The sequence below is a fragment of the Neophocaena asiaeorientalis genome, unplaced genomic scaffold, assembly GCF_003031525.2.
Source record: "Neophocaena asiaeorientalis asiaeorientalis breed wild unplaced genomic scaffold, Neophocaena_asiaeorientalis_V1.1 scaffold15, whole genome shotgun sequence".
NCBI lineage: Eukaryota > Metazoa > Chordata > Mammalia > Artiodactyla > Phocoenidae > Neophocaena > Neophocaena asiaeorientalis.
Genome location: NW_020185328.1, coordinates 369838 through 389606, shown reverse-complemented (window position 1 = coordinate 389606; position 19769 = coordinate 369838). Strand labels below are relative to the sequence as shown.

Here is a 19769-nt window from a genome sequence, read left to right as displayed (position 1 = left end):
GAAACTTGCTCAAGAACACATAGCCTGTGAGTTATTGGATGAGTTTGGGCATTTAAGTTGACCTCTTTGAGTTTTAAGTTCCTCACTTGTAAAACATGGCAATTAAATATCTCATAATTTATTATAAGAATTGAATTAGGGTGGTGATCGTTTTGTAACGTACGGAAATATTGAATCACAATATTGTGCACCTGGAACTGTAGGTCAATTATACTTCCATTTAAAAAAAATGAAATAAATAAAAGAATTAAATTACAAATATAGTGGAAGTACTTCGAAGTTTAGATTTTAAGTGGCATTGTTATTATCAATTAAGTCCTGTTTGTTCTGTATCTGTGGTTTAAGGGTACTTGGGGTATGTTTTAATCAGGTACATAGACACAGAAATAACTATCATGAAGGAAGAAGGTTTTTTTTGGTTTTGTTTTTTTAAATACTCATAGATCCCTAGAATCAGGAGACATGGCATGCCGTACCACATAGTGGGGCCACATGAGGAAGCACCAGGGCTGAGCAGGAGGTAAAACTAGCAAGGGGAAAACATGGGCAAGAAGCTTTATTGTGGTTCCCATGGGGAGAAATGGACATAGCGGAATAAGCAGGTGTAGGAATAGCTTGTTTGAATAATTTCAAAAGGCTCTGGGCATAGGGACTATCCCTAGTTGTCTGGTTCCTGTCCCTACAGTGATTAGGGCAAGTGGATAGTGACCCAGAGAGTGAGATCTCTTTGAGAGCCTGATGAAGGAGATGGTTGAGGGTATGGACTCTGGATTTGTTGGTTTGCGTATAAAAGGTTTGCTTGTAGGCAAGTCCCTTACTATGTATAAGAATTGATTAGCCCTGGGAGGGGCAGTCCCTCCAGGGTTAGCAAGTTCCTAGATATCAAAACATCAAAATACAGAAAATAAAAAGATATGCTTAATACATGCTGTATTTAGCATTTGTTTTATTTCTACATTTGCCACCCCAGGTTAAGCCTTGATTACTTCTCATCTGGCCTATTTCCATAGCATCTTAACTAATGGTCTTCTTGCTTCTAGTGTGTTCTGAATATAGCTAAATTTTTCTGAAGCATAGTTTTGAGCAGTTAACTCTTATGCTCAAAATCATTCAAAGGCACTCTCATGCTTGTGTAGTAAATTTCAGAGACTTAGCCTGGCCATTTTATTTTTTCAAAGCTTAACTTTGTTTTCCTTCAATTTCCTTCTAATTGAATCATTTAAGATACCCTGTATATACCACATGCTTTCCTACTGTCATCGTTCACAGTGATCTTTGCTCAGGGTGCATTTCCTGTCTTGTCCTCATCCCTCCTCACCTGCATGTGCATCAGACACAAGCACACATATACATTTGGCCCCGTGTACTTCTTTTGAATTTGACCTACATTCAAGCCTAACTCAAATGCCATCTTCATGATTTCTCTGCTCACTCCTCTTACCCAAGGTAATCTTTACCACAACTTTCATTTCATCTTACATGTAAGTCTTGAGGCAAATACAATTTTGTACTTGCATTGTAATCATATATATGTTTTATCTCTTATTAGACGGTCAGCTCCTTAGGGCCCATATCTGATTCATATTGTATCTCTGCCAGCATGTAGCCTTATGTACAATAAGTGTTTTATGAATAACAGTTGGATAAATGAAAGTAATTGATTGGGTTTAGATTGAAATTTTTACCTTAATCTCATTAAACTAAGAAGTGGCTAATACAGACACTTTTTCTTAAGCCATTCCTTCTTTCCTCTTGTGGTTATTTTTTTCATAGTGAGATTTATGTATGTGTAGCATGCTTTTAATGTCATTAGTCTCTTTTTTCATAGAAGTGGTCATCCGGTGCTCATGGTGTTCATTCTACAGGTACCAACTGAATGCCTTATATTTTCCAGCTACTGCCCTAGGTACTGAAGACATAGGAGTGAACAAAATAGATTAGGTCCCTGCTTCAGAAAACTCAGGAATGTACAGCTACATAACCTCTTGTATCATGACTGTTTTTCAGGCAAAACTTTCAAAGTGAATATCTCCTGAAAGTCATCCTATTTATTGCCCACCAATTTGGCTCTTTTGAAAGCATCTGTTTTTTTAACATAGCTAGATGTGCACCATAAATTTCTAACATAATTGGCTACAGGTACTTAGTTCATTTTTTTTTTTAAAGTAGTCTGTACTTTCTGAATCTAATTTCCCACTCTGTCAGGCAGAGTACTAAGAGTTGGGGCTATCATGGTAGACATGGTTCCTTCCCATGAAACTTATAGTCTGAAGATTTGGGGGAGTTTATTGATGATTCTCATAAGATCACAGTAACTACCTAATTGGTAAATGCAACATCATTTGCTGATTCATTTCTATTTGGTCCCTATGGGAATAAAAGAGATAGAGCTGGTTTATGAGTAAATGTGATATGATTTCATTATGCATCTATTTAGTTTGAGATGTCTAGTAGACATTTAGCTGGAGCTACCCAGTAGACTGGTAAACATTTGAGTATGAAGGTTGAGAGAATGTTTTGAATTGGATGTAATGATTTGGGAATTCATTCAACAATTTTTTATTAAGCAGCTACTGTGTATTGGGTACTATGGTAGGCATTAGGGATACAGCAGGGAACAAAATAACACAAAGTCCCTAGTCTCGTGGAATTTAGATTCTCAGGGTTGGAGGGTTGGGTGGGGAACATCTAATTCATAAGATAAATAAGTAACAGATATGTTAGTAAGAAGTACTGAGGAGAAAAATAAAGCAAGGGGATATGAAGTATTTGAGGGGTATTTGTCCTTGACAAGGACAAGGTCAAATGTATGACCATGGGAATAAGCAGCTGATATAGTAAAGAGGAAGAATAGAATGGACAGACTGTATTTTGTAGGGATAGTAGGGCAAAGCTCAAGGGAGAAAGAAAATAAGAGTTGAAGGTAATGGTAAAAGAGTGATTCAGTTGATGAATTGTGGATACTGGATTAAACAGTGAAAGAAGAGAAACCTAAAAGGTACTGAGTAATTGGTAGAAAATGGAAGGGTCAGGTAATTAGAGGTCCCAAGGAGGGTGAAGAATAGGAGACAGTTATGTTACAGAAACCAATTTGAGAACTCAAGTTTAAGAAGAAGGGGGGGGGCTTCCCTGGTGGCGCAGTGGTTGGGAGTCTGCCTGCCGATGCAGGGGACACGGGTTCGTGCCCTGGTCTGGGAAGACCCCACATGCCGCGGAGCGGCTGGGCCCGTGAGCCATGGCCGCTGAGCCTGCGCGTCCGGAGCCTGTGCTCTGCAACGGGAGAGGCCACAACAGTGAGAGGGCCACCTACCACAAAAAAAAAAAAAAAAAAAAAAAAAAAGAAGAAGGGGGAATGGTCAACTGACGTCAGATGCTACAAAGATAAGTACTGGAAAGAGTCCTATGGATCTGACAATTTGAAGGACAAGACTAGGTGATTTTAATGAAAGTAGTCTCTGCAGTAGGAGAGGAGAGGGTGGAATTAGGTTGTAGTGAATTATGGAGCATAAGAGGAGTAAGGACATAGACAGGATTATTGACTAATATTTTAAAAAGTGAAGGAGAGGTACAGTAATAGATAGTGGAAGACTAGTAATAGATAGGTAAAGGAAGGATTTTTAAGTTGAAGAGATGACTGGAGTACAATTATATGCTGAAGGGGAAAAGATTGGAAACAAGATATAGGAGACCAAGAATTATTGACGTAAGAGTCCCTGAGATGGGAATTCCCTTGCAGTCCAGTGGTTAGGGCTTAGTGCTTTCACTGCTGAGAGCCTGGGTTCCATTCTTGGGGAACTAAGAGCCCACAGCTACATGGCATGGCCAAAAAAATTTTTTTTACAAAGGAAAAGAGTCCCTGAGAAAAGTAGTAACAGACAGGTTTCAGAGCACAGGTAGAAAGGTTAACCTTAGATAAGAAGAGCAACTTTTGAACTGAAAGAGGAGGAAAGAAATAAGGATGGATTAGATGAGTTTGTGGGATATGAAAGAAGAATATAATGAAGGTAGAGAAATTTAAGGAATTCTTACCTCATTGATTAATTTGGTTTTCTTGGAAATGTTGGAGTTAAAGTCATTTAGAGACTGAAGGAGGGAGGATAGGGTATGATACTTTAAAAGAATGTAAACTTGAAATAGTATGAATGGAATTCATTTAGTCATTTATTTAAAAAATACTAATAGTGCCCACAATATACTGGGTACTGTCCTGTGTGCTAGCGATATAGCAATGAACAAGACAAAGTTCTTGCCCTAAAGATGCTTACATTCTAGTAGAGGAGTAGACAACAAACAGTGTCAAGTAGTACTAAATGCCATGAAGAAAAATAAAATATGAAAAGTAGATTGTTGTCATTTTAAAGTATTTTATTCTTGTCTGATCTTTTATGAGTAGGAAAGTAAAAGTATTGTTTAAAATGTTTTCTTTGGAAACACAATGCCTTTTTATAGTGTAAGGGGTGATCATTCTTGTTTTATAGAAGTCTGCAGTACAATCAGAGTACTAGAATGAAAGAATGATTAGGTTTTTGTCTTAAGGAATTTAGAGAATTGATCCAAAAGTGAAATCATATTTTTTCTCCTGGATACAAATATTTTGATTATAATTTCTCTTATTAAGAATTATTATGTAATCGTTCAGGCAGGAACATGATATTCTTTCCCAGGTTTTATTACTCATTCTTCAATCTGCCTGCAAAACTGCGCTCTACACTCATTTGTGCTTACTATGTGTCAGGCATTTCCTAACCATAATATAGAAATTAATACATTTAATCCTCATAATAACCAATGAATTAAGTACTATCTTTATCCTCATCTTACAGATAAGGAAACTGAGACCCAGAGAAATAAGTGTAGACTTTTGATCTGACTGCCTGGGTTCAAATTTCAACTCTAGTAAGAATGTTTCCCTCTAAGCCTCTGTGACTTTATATAAAATAATGTTATAGCAACCTCTTAGAATTATTGTGAGGAAAAAGTGACACAGTGCTTGTAAACATTCTAGAGCTATGCTTACACATAATGAGCTCTCAAGTGGCTACTATTTTTTTCTTGTTTATATGTTTAGATTGTTTCCATGTTTCTAAATGAAAATCTACTTTTTTATCATTGGCTAATTTTTCTTCAATCCTGGATCCTCAGTGTTATGTTTTCTTTTCCTGATATAGAAACACTGGCACACAGTCGAAGGGGTCTATGAGCTTTACTGGCCCAGCAAAAGGAGCGCAAATGAAAGGAGGATATATTAGTGCAAACCAAAGCAAAATGGCTGGGTCAAAAACCATGGTGATTCTACCTGACCCCAAAACAGTAGAAAAAATGAATATTTCCTCCACAAAGACAGCCACGCGGGTAATATTCTTTAGAATTCTGAGTTTTTTTTTGAAAATGACACTGGGAAGAACTTGATTGAAATGTTAAAGGTAGAAAGTATGCTGCTTTGAAACAATAACTTCTAATACAGGCATATCTCAGAGATATTGCAGGTTCAGTTCTAGACCACTTGAATAACACAAATATCGCAATAAAGTGGGTCACTTGAGTTTTTTTGGCTTCCCAATGCATATAAAAATTATTACATTATACTGTAGTCTCTTAAGAGTACAGTAGCATTATGTTTAAAAATTACAATGTACGTGACTTAATTAAAAAACTTTACTGCCAAAAAGTGCTAACCATCCTCTGAGCCTTCAGCAAGTCATAGTAACATCAAAGATCACTGGTCACAGATTACCATAACAAACATAATAATAATGAAAAAGTTTGAAATATTGCGAGAATTACAAAAATATGACACAGAGACTCAAAGTGAGCAAATGCTGTTGGAAAAATGGTGTCAATAGACTTGCTGGATGCAGAGTTGTCACAAGCCTTCAATTTGTAAAAAACAATATCTGTGAAGTGCAATAAAGTGAAGCACAGTAAAATGAGGTATGCCTGTATTGATATATTGATTTTGTTAGAATCTTTGCCATATAACATATCTTACAGCATAATATTGGCAGTTGACACCTATAATTCATTATTGGTAGTAAGAACATTAGAGTGGAGTGAAGAAAGTCTACTCATGACCTTAAGAATGATTTAGTCAGCTCAGGCTGCTGTAATAAAGTATCATACACTGGGTGGCTTATAAACAAATTTATTTCTTATAGTTCTGGAGTCTGGAAGTCCAAGAGTATGGTGACAAATGGTCAGGTTCTGGTGAGGACCCTCTTCCAGGTTGCAGACTACCAACTTTTATTGTATCCTCACAAGGGGGAAAGAGATTTAGCTAGCTCCCTAGCCTCTTTTTATAAAGACAGTAATCTCATTCATGAGGGATCTACCTTCATGACCTAATTACCTCTCAAAAGTTCCACCTCCCAATACCATCTCACACTGGGATTAGTGTTCCAGCATGTGAATCGGGGGGGTACACAAACATTCAGTCCATAATAATTATATACATATTACGTACACATTATATGCATTACGTGTATGTTATACATATATATTACACAGTATTAACAGCACTGTGTAAAAGGTATAATGCATCAAGACCAAGTGGGGATAATATATGCAAGATTGTTCCAATATTCAAAAGTCAGTACTTTCCCCCTTATTAGTAGATTGAAAAAGAATCCATGTGATTATCACAACAGATAAAGAAAAAGCATTTGAAAAATTCAATATCCAATGATTATAAAAATTAAAAATAAAATCTTTCAACTAACTTGAAAGAGAAAGGATTTCCTCAGGAGCGATCTGTAAAACCTACAGTTAACATCATACTCAGTGATGAAAGGCTGAATGCTTTTCCCCTAATATCAGGAACAAGACATGGATGCTCACTTTCATCACTTCTATTCAGCACAGTAGTGGGTGTCCTAGCCAGAGCGCTTAGGCAAGTAAAAGAAATACAAGTCATCCAAAGTAGAAAGGAAGAAGTAAAATTATCTCAGTTCACAGATGGCATAATCTTATATGTACAAAACCCTAAAGATTCCACATTAAAAAAATTGTTAGAACTAATAAATTCAGCAAATTTGCAGGATAGAAAATTGACACACAAAAATCTATTGTTTCTATACACTAGCAATGAATAATTTAAGAAGAAAATCAAGAAAAATAGTTTTGTTTGCAATAGCATCAAAAAGAATGAAATACTTAGAAATAAACTTAACTAAGGAGTTGAAAGATATGTACACTGATAACTATAAAGAGTGCTGAAAGAAGACAATAATAAATAGGAACACATCCTTTGTTCATAGACTTAATATTGTTAAGATGTCAATACTATCCAAAGCAATCTACAGCTTCAATGCAATCCCTATCAAAATCCCAGTGACATTTTTTGCAGAAATAAAAAAAACCCATCCTAAAATTCATATGGACTATCAAGGGAGCCCAAATAGCCAAAACAATCTTGAAAAAGAACAAAGTTGGAGGTCTCACACGTCCTGATTTAAAAACTTATTACATAGCTTCAGTAATCAACACAGTGTAGTACTGGCATAAAGACAGACATATAGGGACTTCTCTGGTGGCGCAGTGGTTAAGAATCCGCCTGCCAATGCAGGAGACACAGGTTTGATCCCTGGTCTGGGAAGATCCCACATGCCGTGGAGCAACTAAGCCTGTGCACCACAACTACTGAGCCTGCGCTCTAGAGCCCACGAGCCACACTACTGAAGCTTGTGTGCCTAGAGCCACAACAAGAGAAGCCACCGCAATGAGAAGCCCATGCCCACAATGAAGAGTAGCCCCCACTCACCACAACTAGAGAAAGACTGGACACAGCAATGAAGACCCACCACAGCCAAAAAGAAAGAAAGGAAGGAAGGAAGAAAGAAAGAAAGAAAGAAAAAGACAGACATAGGTCAATGAAATAATATAGAGCCCAGAAATAATAAGGATATCAAGAAAGGAAGGAAGGAAGGAAAGAAAGAAAGGGAGGAAGGGAGAAAAGAAAGAAAGAAAGAAAAAGAAAGAAAGAAAAGACAGACATATCGGTCAATGAAATAATATAGAGCCCGGAAATAAACCCTCACAATAAGGATATCAAGACCATGCAATGGTGTCTTTTCAACAAATGTGTTAAGAGAACTGGATATCTACATGCAAAAGAACGAAGTAGGACTCTTACCTTACACCATTTGCAAAAGTAACTCAAAATGTAACAAAAACCTAAAGGGAAGATCTAAAACTATAAAACTCTTAGAAGAAAATATAAGGGAAAAACTTTTTGACATTGGATTTGGCAATGATTTCTTAGATATGATATCAAAAGCATATACAGCAAAAGAGAATAGATATATTGGACTACATCAAGCATTAGAAACTTCTGTGCATCAAGGGACACAACAACAGAGTGAAAGGCAGCCCATGGGATGAGGAAAATTATTAGAAAATCATATATCTGATAACAAGTTAATATCTGGAATATATAAAGAACTGCAACTCAACAACAAACAGCCTAATTTAAAAAATTGACAAAGGACTTGAATAAATATTTTTCCAAAGAAGATATACAAATGGCTGACAGCACATGAAAAAATGCTCAACATCACACCAGTAATCATTAGGGAAATGTAGATCAGAACCACAGTAAGATACCAGCTCACACCAATTAGGATGGCCACTATGAAAAAAAACCCAACAATAACAGAAAATAACAAGTATTGATGAGGATATAGAGAAATCAGAACCTTTGTGCACTGTTGGTAGGATTGTAAAATGGTGCAGCTGCCATGAAAACAGTATTATTGTCCCTCAAAAATTTTAAAATAGAATTACCATATCGTCCAGCAATTCCATTTCTTGGTCTGTACCTAAAAGAATTGAAAGCAGAGATTTGAACAAATATTTGTACAACGATTTTCATCGCAGCATTATTCATAGTAGCTAAAAGGTGGAAGCAACCCAAGTTTCCATCAACAGATGAATGAATAAACAAAGTGTATGTGTGTATATACCTTTAAAAAGAAGGAAATTTCAACACATACTACAATATGGATGAACCTTGAAGATATTATACTTAGTGAAATAAACTAGTCACAAAAGGACAAAGACTGTATGACTCGACTTATCTGAGATACCTAGAGTAGTCAAATTCATAGAGACAAAGTAAAATGGTGGTCACCAGGGAAAGAATAAAGAGGAATTATTGTTTAATGGGTACAGATTTGCAGTTTTGTGAGATTTTTGTTTTTGTTTTGCGGTACACGGGCCTCTCACTGTTGTGGCCTCTCCCGCTGCAGAGCACAGCCTCTGGACGCACAGGCTCAGCGGCCATGGCTCACAGGCCCAGCCACTTCGCGGCATGTGGGATCTTCCCGGACCGGGGCATGAACCCATGTCCCCTGCATCGGGAGGTGGACTCTCAACCACTGCACCACCAGGGAAGCCCTTTGTGAGATTCTTAAAAAGAGTTCTGGAGATGGATGGTGGTGGTGACTGCACAGCAATGTGAAAGTACTTAATGCCATGAGCACTTAAATGTAGTTAAGATGAAAAATGTATGCATTTTACCATAATAACCCCCACTGATGAGCTCTGCCTGGGTGTGGCACACTGAGAATCCTGGGGCCTTCCCCTGGTCCATGAGATCATGTTCCATGTCAGGAGAGACAAGCTGAGAAGACCTCAGGCTACTGCCCTATTCCCTCCATGGAGCACTCAACACCTAGAGTGAGGTTGTCACTCATGGAGAAGCTTACCATTGTCTCCACTGTCAACCCCAGAGATCTGGTGCAGAGATATTATCTGGGGAGAGAAGCAAGCTGTACAACAGATAGTTCCTTATATCTTCCATAAGGAACCACCTTTATTTGCAGCAGAGCATGGAGAAGTTTAAACCTATGAACACCCTCAAAAACAGTGGACATAGTGGTAAAAGGCAATTGCAAGGAAATTAATTGATCTAATGAAGATACACCCTAGACTGTAGGCTAGCTAGTTTATAGGGAAACAGGGTATAAGGCAATTCCTCAGCAAGAGAAGCCTTCCTGTAGTGAGAATAAATATTGAACATTGGCATCAAACTTCCCTGGAAGGAGCCACAATTTGATTGGATTAGTCTGTAGAGAATTTATGCCCCAGGGCATTGTTGTAAACAATAGAGCAATCAGCTGGCGACTAGTGAAGTTAACAGCTGAGTGTGGTCAGAGTAAGTGTGGAAGAGAGCCCTACCAGTAGCGCTGTCATCGCAGGATGGTTTTGGGCATACCCAAAGCTGCACCTCCCTGAGGAGCAACATTAGTGTGTTAACAGGACTGCAGGGTAGGTGTTGGGAGGGGGCATATTAGTTTCCCAGGAGTGCCTTAACAAAGTACCAACAGCTGTATGACTTCAAACAATAGAAATTTATTGTCTCACACTTCTGGAGGCTAAAAGTCTGAAATTAAGGTGTTAGCAGGGGCGTGCAGCTTCTGAATATGCTAGGGAAGTATCTGTTTCTCTCCTAGATTCTGATAACCCCGAACACTCCTTGGCTTGTAGATCCATCACTCTAATCCTCTATCTGTACATTGTGTTCTCCCCATTATCTTCACAGTATCTTCCCTCTGCCTCTGTTCAAATTTCCCCCTTTTATAAAGACATCAGTCATATTGAATTATGGCTCACCCTAATGATCTCATCTTAACTCAGTTAAATCTGCAAAGACCCTATTTCCATAATCTGAGGTACTGGAGGTTAGGACTTCAACATATCTTCTTTTCGGGGACACTGTTCAACCTGCAATGGGAAAACAGACCTCACTAAAATAATCCAGGTTATCACTAAACAAAATATAAACAAGCAAATAACAAGCTCTAGGGAGGAGGGAAGTTCCAGTACCCAGAGTTGCTACAATATATTATCTAAAATCTCTGATTTCCAACAAAAAATTGTGGAACATGTAAAGAAATAGGAAAGTATGACCCATACTCAAGAAAAAAGGCAACAGAAGCTGTCTGTGGGAGGAAGCAAATGTCAAATTTAACAGAGATTTAAAAGAAGCCATTATAAATAGCTTCATGGAATTACAGAAACTATGCTTTAAAGAAGTAAAAGAAGGTATGATCATGTTACATCAAGTATCAATAAAGAGACAGAAATTATAAAAAAGAACTGATGGAAATTCTGGAGCTGAAAAGTACAATAATTGAAATTTTAAAAATTCACTAGAGGAGCTCAACAATGGATTTTAACTGACAGAAGCAAGAATTAGCAAACTAGAAGATAGATCAATAGAGATTATTCAAGACAAACACAGAGTGGGGAAAAAAAAGAATGAAGAAAAATGAATAGAGCCATCAAACACCATCAGACACACCAACATATGCATAATGGGAGTAACAGAAGAAGAGAGACACAAAAGGAAAGGAAAAAATATTCAAAAAGATACTGGAAAACACCCCAAATTTAATGAAAAACAATATCCTACATATCCAGGAAACTCAGTGAAGTCCAAGAATGAATGAATGCAGACATATTACAGTAAAAATGCTGAAAGTCAAAGACAAGAAGAAAATCTTAAAAGCAGCAGGAGAAAAACAGTGTGTATCATGTACAAAGGAACCTTAATAAGATTAACAGATAACTTTTAATCAGAAACAATGAGGCCAGAAGGCAGAGGAGAACAAATTTGAAATTGTTAAAGAAAAAGCTCAACCAAGAATGTTGTATCTAGTAAAGCTATTATTCCAAAATGAAGATGAAATAAAGAGTCTCCAAGATAAACAAAAACTGAAAGAATTTATTGCTTGCAGACCCACCTTACGGGAAATACTAAGGGAAGTTCTTCAGCTTGAAAACAAGTAACTTCAGATGGTAATTCATATCCATACAAAGAACATGAGTGAACACAATTATGTAATTACAACAACTATTATATCATGTAATTAATGTAACTATTAGTGCATTTCCTCCTTTTTTCCCTCTTAACTGATTTGAAAAATGATTATATAAAATAACATGTATATAATGTATTATTGGATCTATGACACAGAAATGTAATATATGTGTTATGTATTTGGCAGTAATAGCACACAGGAGGTGGATGGGAACAAAGCTGTAATGTAAGCAAATGATGACAAAATGAAAAGTAATAATTATGGCTCTGTTTTCTTATAGTTTGTAACAGTAATACATGTAATTTACATAAAAATAATACCACAAAAGGGGGAAATAGTGAATAGAGCTATATAGGAGTAATATTTCAATATATTACTGGAATTAAGCTGATATAAATCCAAAGCTAATTTTGACAAGATGTGTATGTTAAACCCTAGAACAACCATCTAGAAAAACCTCAAAAATATAATGAAAAGATCATTAAAAAATTAAAATGCTACCTTAGAAAATATTCACTCAATGCAGAAAAAAGTAATAAAGGATGAATAGAGAACGAAAAAGACATGAGACATATGGAACACATAAAGTAAGATGGGAGATATAAATCCAACTATATTAAGAAAACATTAAATGTAGATAGATTAAACAATCCAAATAAGGGGCAAAGATTGTCAGACTAGCTTAATAAACATGATCCAATGATAGGCTGTCTAGAGGAGACACACATTAATTTCAATATTAATTTCAGACCAATATCTCTTATGAATGTGGGTGCAAATATCCTGAACAAAATTCTAGCAAACCAAATCTAACATATAAAAAGAATTATATGCCTGGAGTGCATTAGTCTGCTAAGGCTGCCATAACATAATATCACAGACTGTATGGCCTAAACAGTGTCCTAATCTACTCTTCCTTTAGGGACACTAGTTATATTGGATTAGGACCCACCTTAATGGCCTCATTTTAACTTAATTATCTCTTTAATGTCCCTATCACTAAATACAGTCACATTTAGAGGTACTAGGGGTTAGGGGTTCAACATGTGAATTTTTTGGTGGGGAGAGACAATTCAGCCCATAACAGTTACCAAATGGGATTTATCCCAGGGATGCAAAGTACTTTAACATCTAAAAATTAATGTAATACATCTCATATCAGTAGAATAAAAAGCAATGATCATCTAGATCCAGAAAAAGCACTTTTCGAAATTCAACATCCTTTCATGATAAAAAACACTTAATAAACTAGGAGTAGAGGGACTTCCTCAACTTGATAAAGAACACTTATGAAAAATCCACTAATATCAACTCAATCATGCAACTGGATGCTTTCCTTTTGACATCAGGAACAAGACAAAATTTTCTTGCCACTCTATTCAACATTGTACTGGAGGTTCTAGATAGGGCAATTAGGGGGAAAAAAAAGGCAACCAAATTGGAAAGGAAAAGATAAATCTCTATTTGCAGGTGACATAATGTTACATATAGAAACTCCTAAGAAATCTACTAAAAAACTATTAAGACTATTGAATTCCCTGGCGGTCCAGTGGTTAGGACTCAGCGCTCTCACTGCAATGGCCCGGGTTCAATGCCTGGTGGGGGAACTAAGATTCTGCAAGCCGTGGCATGGCCAAACAAATGCAAAACAAACAAAAAAAGAAACTATTAAAACTAATGAATGGATTCTGTTAGGTTGCAGGATACATGATCAATATACAAATAAATTGTATTTTTTACACTTGCAATAAACAATTTGAAAATTAAGAAAACAATTTCTTTCACAATAACATCAAAAACAATAAAATACTTAGGAATTAATTTAATAATAAAAGTGACATCATAAGCTCTGAAAACTGTAAAACATTACTGAATGAAATTAAAGATGATCTAAATAAATGGGAAAGCATCCAAAATTTATGAATTGGAAGACTTATCATTATTAAGATGGTGATACTTCCCAATCTGTTCTATAGATTCAACATAGTCCTTATCAGAATCCCAGCAGACTTCCTTGTGCAAATTGACAATTGATTCTAAAATTCATATGGAATTGCTAGGAACCCAGAATAGCCAAAATAGTCCTGAAAAAGGAGACTAAAGTAGGCAGACTCACACTTCCCAATTTCAACATTTACTACAAAGCAACAGAAATCACGATAGTGTGGTACTGATTGGCACAAGGATAGATATACAGATCAATGGAATAGAATTGAGAGTCCAGAAATAGACCCATTACATCTATGGTCAACTGATTTCTGATAAGCGTACCATGACCATTTAAGAGGGAAGAGATAGTCTTCAATAAATGGTGCTGGGATGACTGGATAGCCACATGCAAAAGAATAAAGTTGGACCCTTGCCTCACACCATATAAAAATTAATTCAACATGAATCAAAGACATATGTAACAGTTAAAACTAAAAACTCTTAGAAGAAACCATGGTGGTAAACCTTCATGACCTTGGTTTGGCGAAGGATTCTCAGATATGACACAAAAAATATGAACAACAAAAGAAAAAAAGCCAGATGAATTGAACTTTACCAAAATTAAAAATGTTTGTTCTTCAAAGAACATAATAAAGTGAAAAGTCTACCCACAGAATGGGAGAAAATATTTGCAAACAATATATCTGTTAAGGGATTTGTATCGGGAATATATAAAGAATTACAACTCAATAATAAAAAGACAAAATCCAATTAAAAATTGGGCAAGGGATTTGAATGCTCATTTTTCCAAAGAAGGTATACAAATGGTCAAAAAGCACATGGAAAAATACTTTACATCACTAGTCATCAGAGAAATGCAAATCAAAACCACAGTGTGATCTTTACTTCATACTCAGTAGGATGGCTAGAATCAAAAAGTCAGATGACAGGTGTTGGCAAGGATATCAAGAAATCAGAATACTATTGATAGGAATGTAAAATGGTCCTGCCACTTTGGAAAACAGTCTGGTAGTAATTCAGGTGTTTAAACATACTGTTATCATATGACCCTGCAATTCTACATGTAGATATATACACCCAAGAGAAATTAAGATATATTTCCAACCCAGAAACTTGTACTTGAATGTTTATATCGGTATTATTCATAATAGCCAAAAAGTGGGAACAGCGCAAATGTCCATCAGTGGACAGATGGCTAAACAAAATGTGGTATATTCATACAGTAGAATATTATTCAACCACAGAAAGGAATGAAGTACTGATGCATGCAACAACATGGATGAATCTTGAAACCATTATGCTAAATGAAACAAGCCAATCAAAATACCACACACTATGTGATGCCACTCACATGAAAGTCCAGAATAGGGAAATCTATAGAGACATGAAATACCTACGTGGTTGCCTAGGACTGGGAGGAAGACAAGGGTTAGGGACTCAGAGTTAAAGGATACAGAGTTTCTTCTTGAGGTGATAAAAAATTTCTAAAATTAACTGTGGTGATGATTGCTCATATTTGTGAATACACTCAAAACCACTGACTTGTACACTTTAAAAGCTATTTAAAAAGATAATTATGCAGATTGTGTGTAACTTTATGCCAATTTTAAATTTTGCAAAATTTGCAAATGAATATAAAATGGAAAGATTCCTTAAAAACTTACATTTTACCAAGAGACAAACAAAAATGAAAATTGGAAGATATTAAAGAAATTAATATGAGTAATTTAAAAATCTTTCTCAGATGGTTTCACTATTGATATATGCCAAACACATAAGGACAAAAACAGAACAGAAGAAATGGGTATACTCCAGAACTAATGTTATGAGGCTAGAAATATCTTGATATCAAAATCTGACTACAACAGTATGAGAAAGAAACATTACAAGTCAATATCTCCAAACATAGATGGAGAAATCCTCAATAAAATGTTAACAAAATTCAATAACAATAAAAAGAGATAGTACATCATGAGCTACATTTATACCAAGAAAGATTGGTTTAACATTGAAAAATCCATTAGTGTAATTCACCACATTCATATATAGCTTAAAGGAAAAAAGCATATGATCATCTCAATACATAAAGTATTTATTTGATAAGATTAAAATTTATTCATGATTTAAAATGTTCTTATGAAACTAGCAATCACAAGGAACTTCCTTAATGTGATTTATAAAATCCTACAGCACTGGTTGTATTTAATGGTAAAGCATTCCTAAGAAGAATCCACTTCTATCCAACATTCTTGGAAGTCTTAGCCATTTCAGTATGGCAAGAAAAAGAAATGAAAAATGTAAGCATTGGAAAGAAAGAAAATAAACATTGAATATTTGTAAATGACACAATTATCTACATGTAAAATTTTAAATCACCTATTAATAATTATCAAATTAATAAGAGTTTAGCAAGGTTATTGGATATCAAATAAAACAACCAAGAACAATTATATTTTTATATACCAGCAACACACATTTCAAAAATTACATATTTTTCTAATGATACCATTTATAATAGCACTAAAATGTATTAAGTACTTGTGGATAAATATAGCAAAGATGCACATACCTATACTGTAAAAACTATAAAATTTTATTGGGAGACATTAAACAAGACCCAAACAAATGGAGAGCTAGAACATGTTTATGCATAGAAAGAGTCAGTATTGTAAGTATATCAATTATACCCAAATTTTGATTTATATATTCTTTGCAATTTCAGTCAAAATCTGTTTTTTTTTCATTGTATTTTTTTCAGGAACTTGTCAAGGTAAGTCTAAAATTTATATAAAGCTGCTGAAGCTTAGGTATAACTGAGATACTCTTGAATAAGAACTTTGTGAAAGGACTTGCTCTCCTAGATACCAAGTTTTATATAAAGTGTAACATTAACAAAGGTATAGATAGAGAGCCTACAAGTGACTCAGGCACATATAAACACTTGTTTTATAATAAATGTGCACTAAAGAGTAATGGGGAAATAACAGGATTTTCAAAAATTCTTGTTGAGACAATTGGGTATTCACATGGAATAAAAATATATTGGCTTTCTTCCTCATACTGTACACAAAACTCAATTCCGGGTATATTATAGATCTAAACATGAAAAGCAAAAATATCTTCATAATTTCAGGATTGGGAATGGTTTCTTGGATGAGACATCTAAGGCGTAAACCATAAAGGAAAACATGATAAATTTGACTACGCTAAGATGAAGAACTTCTATTCATTAAAAGATACTACAAGGAAAATTCAGCCATACAGTGAAAGAAGACATTTTCAACACATAAAACAGAAGGGTTCATAGTCAGAACATTTAATGAACTCTATCATCAATTTAAAAAATGACGGAACTCAACAGAAAAGTGTGCAAAGGACTTGCATGGGATATTTTCCTTCAAAAAAAAGGAAGTCAAGATAGGAATAAGCACATGAAAAGAAGTTCAATTTCATGAAAATTAAAGTCGAAATGAGATACCTGTACACCTATACCCATACTGGTTTAAATTTCTAAATCTGGCAGTGCTAGTTGTTGATGAGAATGTAGAGTAACAGCAACTGTCACAATGCTGGCAATCTTGAAAAGTTTTACAATCAACTTGGAAAACAGTTTGGTGTTATCTAATCAGGTTGACTCATCAATTCCACATCTATATATCCCCTACAGAAATACATTTTCATGTTTAGCAGTATGCTTTCACATTAATGTTTATTGAAACAGTTTTCATGATGGCCCAAAACTGGGAAACAATTCAATGTCTGTTAAAAGTAAAAGAGATAGATAAAATATGATATACTAATCCAACAGACTACAGTCACCAATAAATGAATGAACTATTATACATGCAACAACATGGAGAGACACATAAAAGCATACTGTTGAACAAAAGATGTCAGATAATTCCATTATAATATATGGCTATTTATATAAATTTTAAAAACAGGCAAAACTAAATTACATTGATAAACTTGGTAAGTATCAATACTAAGTGCTAACCAAAATCTGGAGCAACCAGAACTCTCATACTTTGTTGGTGGGAACCACTTGGGAAAACCTTTCAGCAGTATCTACTGTATGTGAACATATAAATAATCCAATAACCAGGAATTTCACACAGGTATACACCCAACATAAATTCATACAGTATAGTCAGCAAAACACACGTACAACCATCTTCTTAGTGGCATCATTTGTTTTTGGTTTTTTTTAATTTATTTATTTATTTTGGCTGCGTTGCTTCCTCATTGCTGCTCGCGGGCTTTCTCTAGTTGCGGTGAGTGGGGACTACTCTTCGTTGCCGTGTGCGGGCTTCTCACTGCAGTGGCTTCTCTTGTTGTGGAGCACAGGCTCTAGGTGCGAGGGCTTCAGTAGTTATGGCACATGGGCTTAGTAGTTGTGGCTCGCGGGCTGTAGAGCTCAGGCTCAGTAGTTGTGGTGCATGGGCTTAGTTGCTCTGCAGTATGTGGGATCTTCCTGGACCAGGGCTGGAACCCATATCCCCTGCATTGGCAGGTGGATTCTTAACCACTGCACCACCAGGGAAGCCCAGTGGCATCATTTGTAAAAGCCAAAAATTTGGAAACTACAGAAATGTCCATGCACAATAAAATAGATATATAAAATTGTGATATATTCACACAATGGAATATTGTACAACAATGAAAATGAACCATCTACAGCTATACTTAACAATATGAAGAGCTCTCACAAATATAACATTGAAAAAAAGAAACCAGATACCAAGGGTATGTGCTTCATGATTCCATCAAAGTGAAGTTCAAAAACAGGCAAAACTAATCCATGGAGTCAGTATAATCATTACCTTTGGTGGGAGATAGTGACTCTTATGGAAGGAACTTCTGAGATGCTGGTAATTTTCTGTTTCTAAATCTGAATGCTAGGTACCTGGGTGTCTTCCGTTTATGAAAATTCATTAAGGTGTGCATTTATATGTGCACATCTCTATGTATATTTTACTTCAATATAAGTTATAAAAAGTAAGTGCTATTGTTTAGGAATGTATACTTAATAAAACTTTAAAAAGAAGAAAGAAAATAATTACCAAAATCAAGTTAATGATATTCACTGGGGAGGAAGGAGAGGCAGTAAGCCAGAAGAAGCAAAAGCCAGGGGAGCTGCTTGTGATCTAGGAGGGGCAAAGTCTCCTAGAGGTTCTATCAATGTTCTAATTTTTTACTTTAGTTGTGATTATAAGAACATTTGCTTTGTATTATTTAACTATATGGTTATGTTTTAATTATATTTCTGTATGTGTTAAATTTCATAATTAAAAATATTAAAAATTAACCAAAAACAAATAAGCCAAAAATGTGTAATAACTTGGCTAATGTTTATTAATAAAATGTTAAATGAAAAGTTTTGGTTTTTAAAGCTTATACATAAAATAATTAAATATACCAAATTATTAACAATCTGAATGAATTATCTTTCTATATTTTTGAATTTTCTCAAAATGAGTATATATTTCTTATATATAGGTAAAACATGAATAAGACTTTTTAAAAAGTGTATGCCTCAGTTAAGAAACTTTTTAAGCATAAAATCTTGTATCATTCAATTTTTCAAGTTTGTCCTATCCTACAAACATTATATTTATCTTTTTTCTACTATTTTTATCTCTGTTTTTTAGGACCTATCATTCAGAAACCCTGTCTTTTTTACTTATTTTATTTTAAATAACTATTTTCTACAGGTGACTGATATACATGGAGTTGATGTTACTCCCAGACCTCTTTACCATCCAGATCCATATACTGGTACAGCAAAGCCAAATAAACTATTGACATCACAAGAAGGATCACGTACATCAGACTTTATAGCTTCCTATAGCCTTTATCAGAATACAATAAATCCTAGTACGTTAGGGCAGTTTACAAGGTAGTGTATACTATTCTATGATTCTTTTTTTATATCTTATGTATTTTCATTTAAGTTGCACATATGTAACTTGGATGTCAGTTGTCCCCAGTCTCCCAGCT

At 35.2% G+C, this 19769-nt stretch overlaps 1 protein-coding gene across 1 annotated transcript in view; it reads left to right on the top strand.

Annotated features, from left to right (window-relative positions):
- DNAI4 (dynein axonemal intermediate chain 4) overlaps positions 1 to 19769 on the top strand; it is a 116747-nt gene that overhangs the window by 4899 nt on the left and 92079 nt on the right. The window contains 2 exon segments of the mRNA XM_024734627.1: positions 5169 to 5352; positions 19484 to 19668. Coding sequence (XP_024590395.1) covers positions 5169 to 5352; positions 19484 to 19668 — 369 coding nt within the window.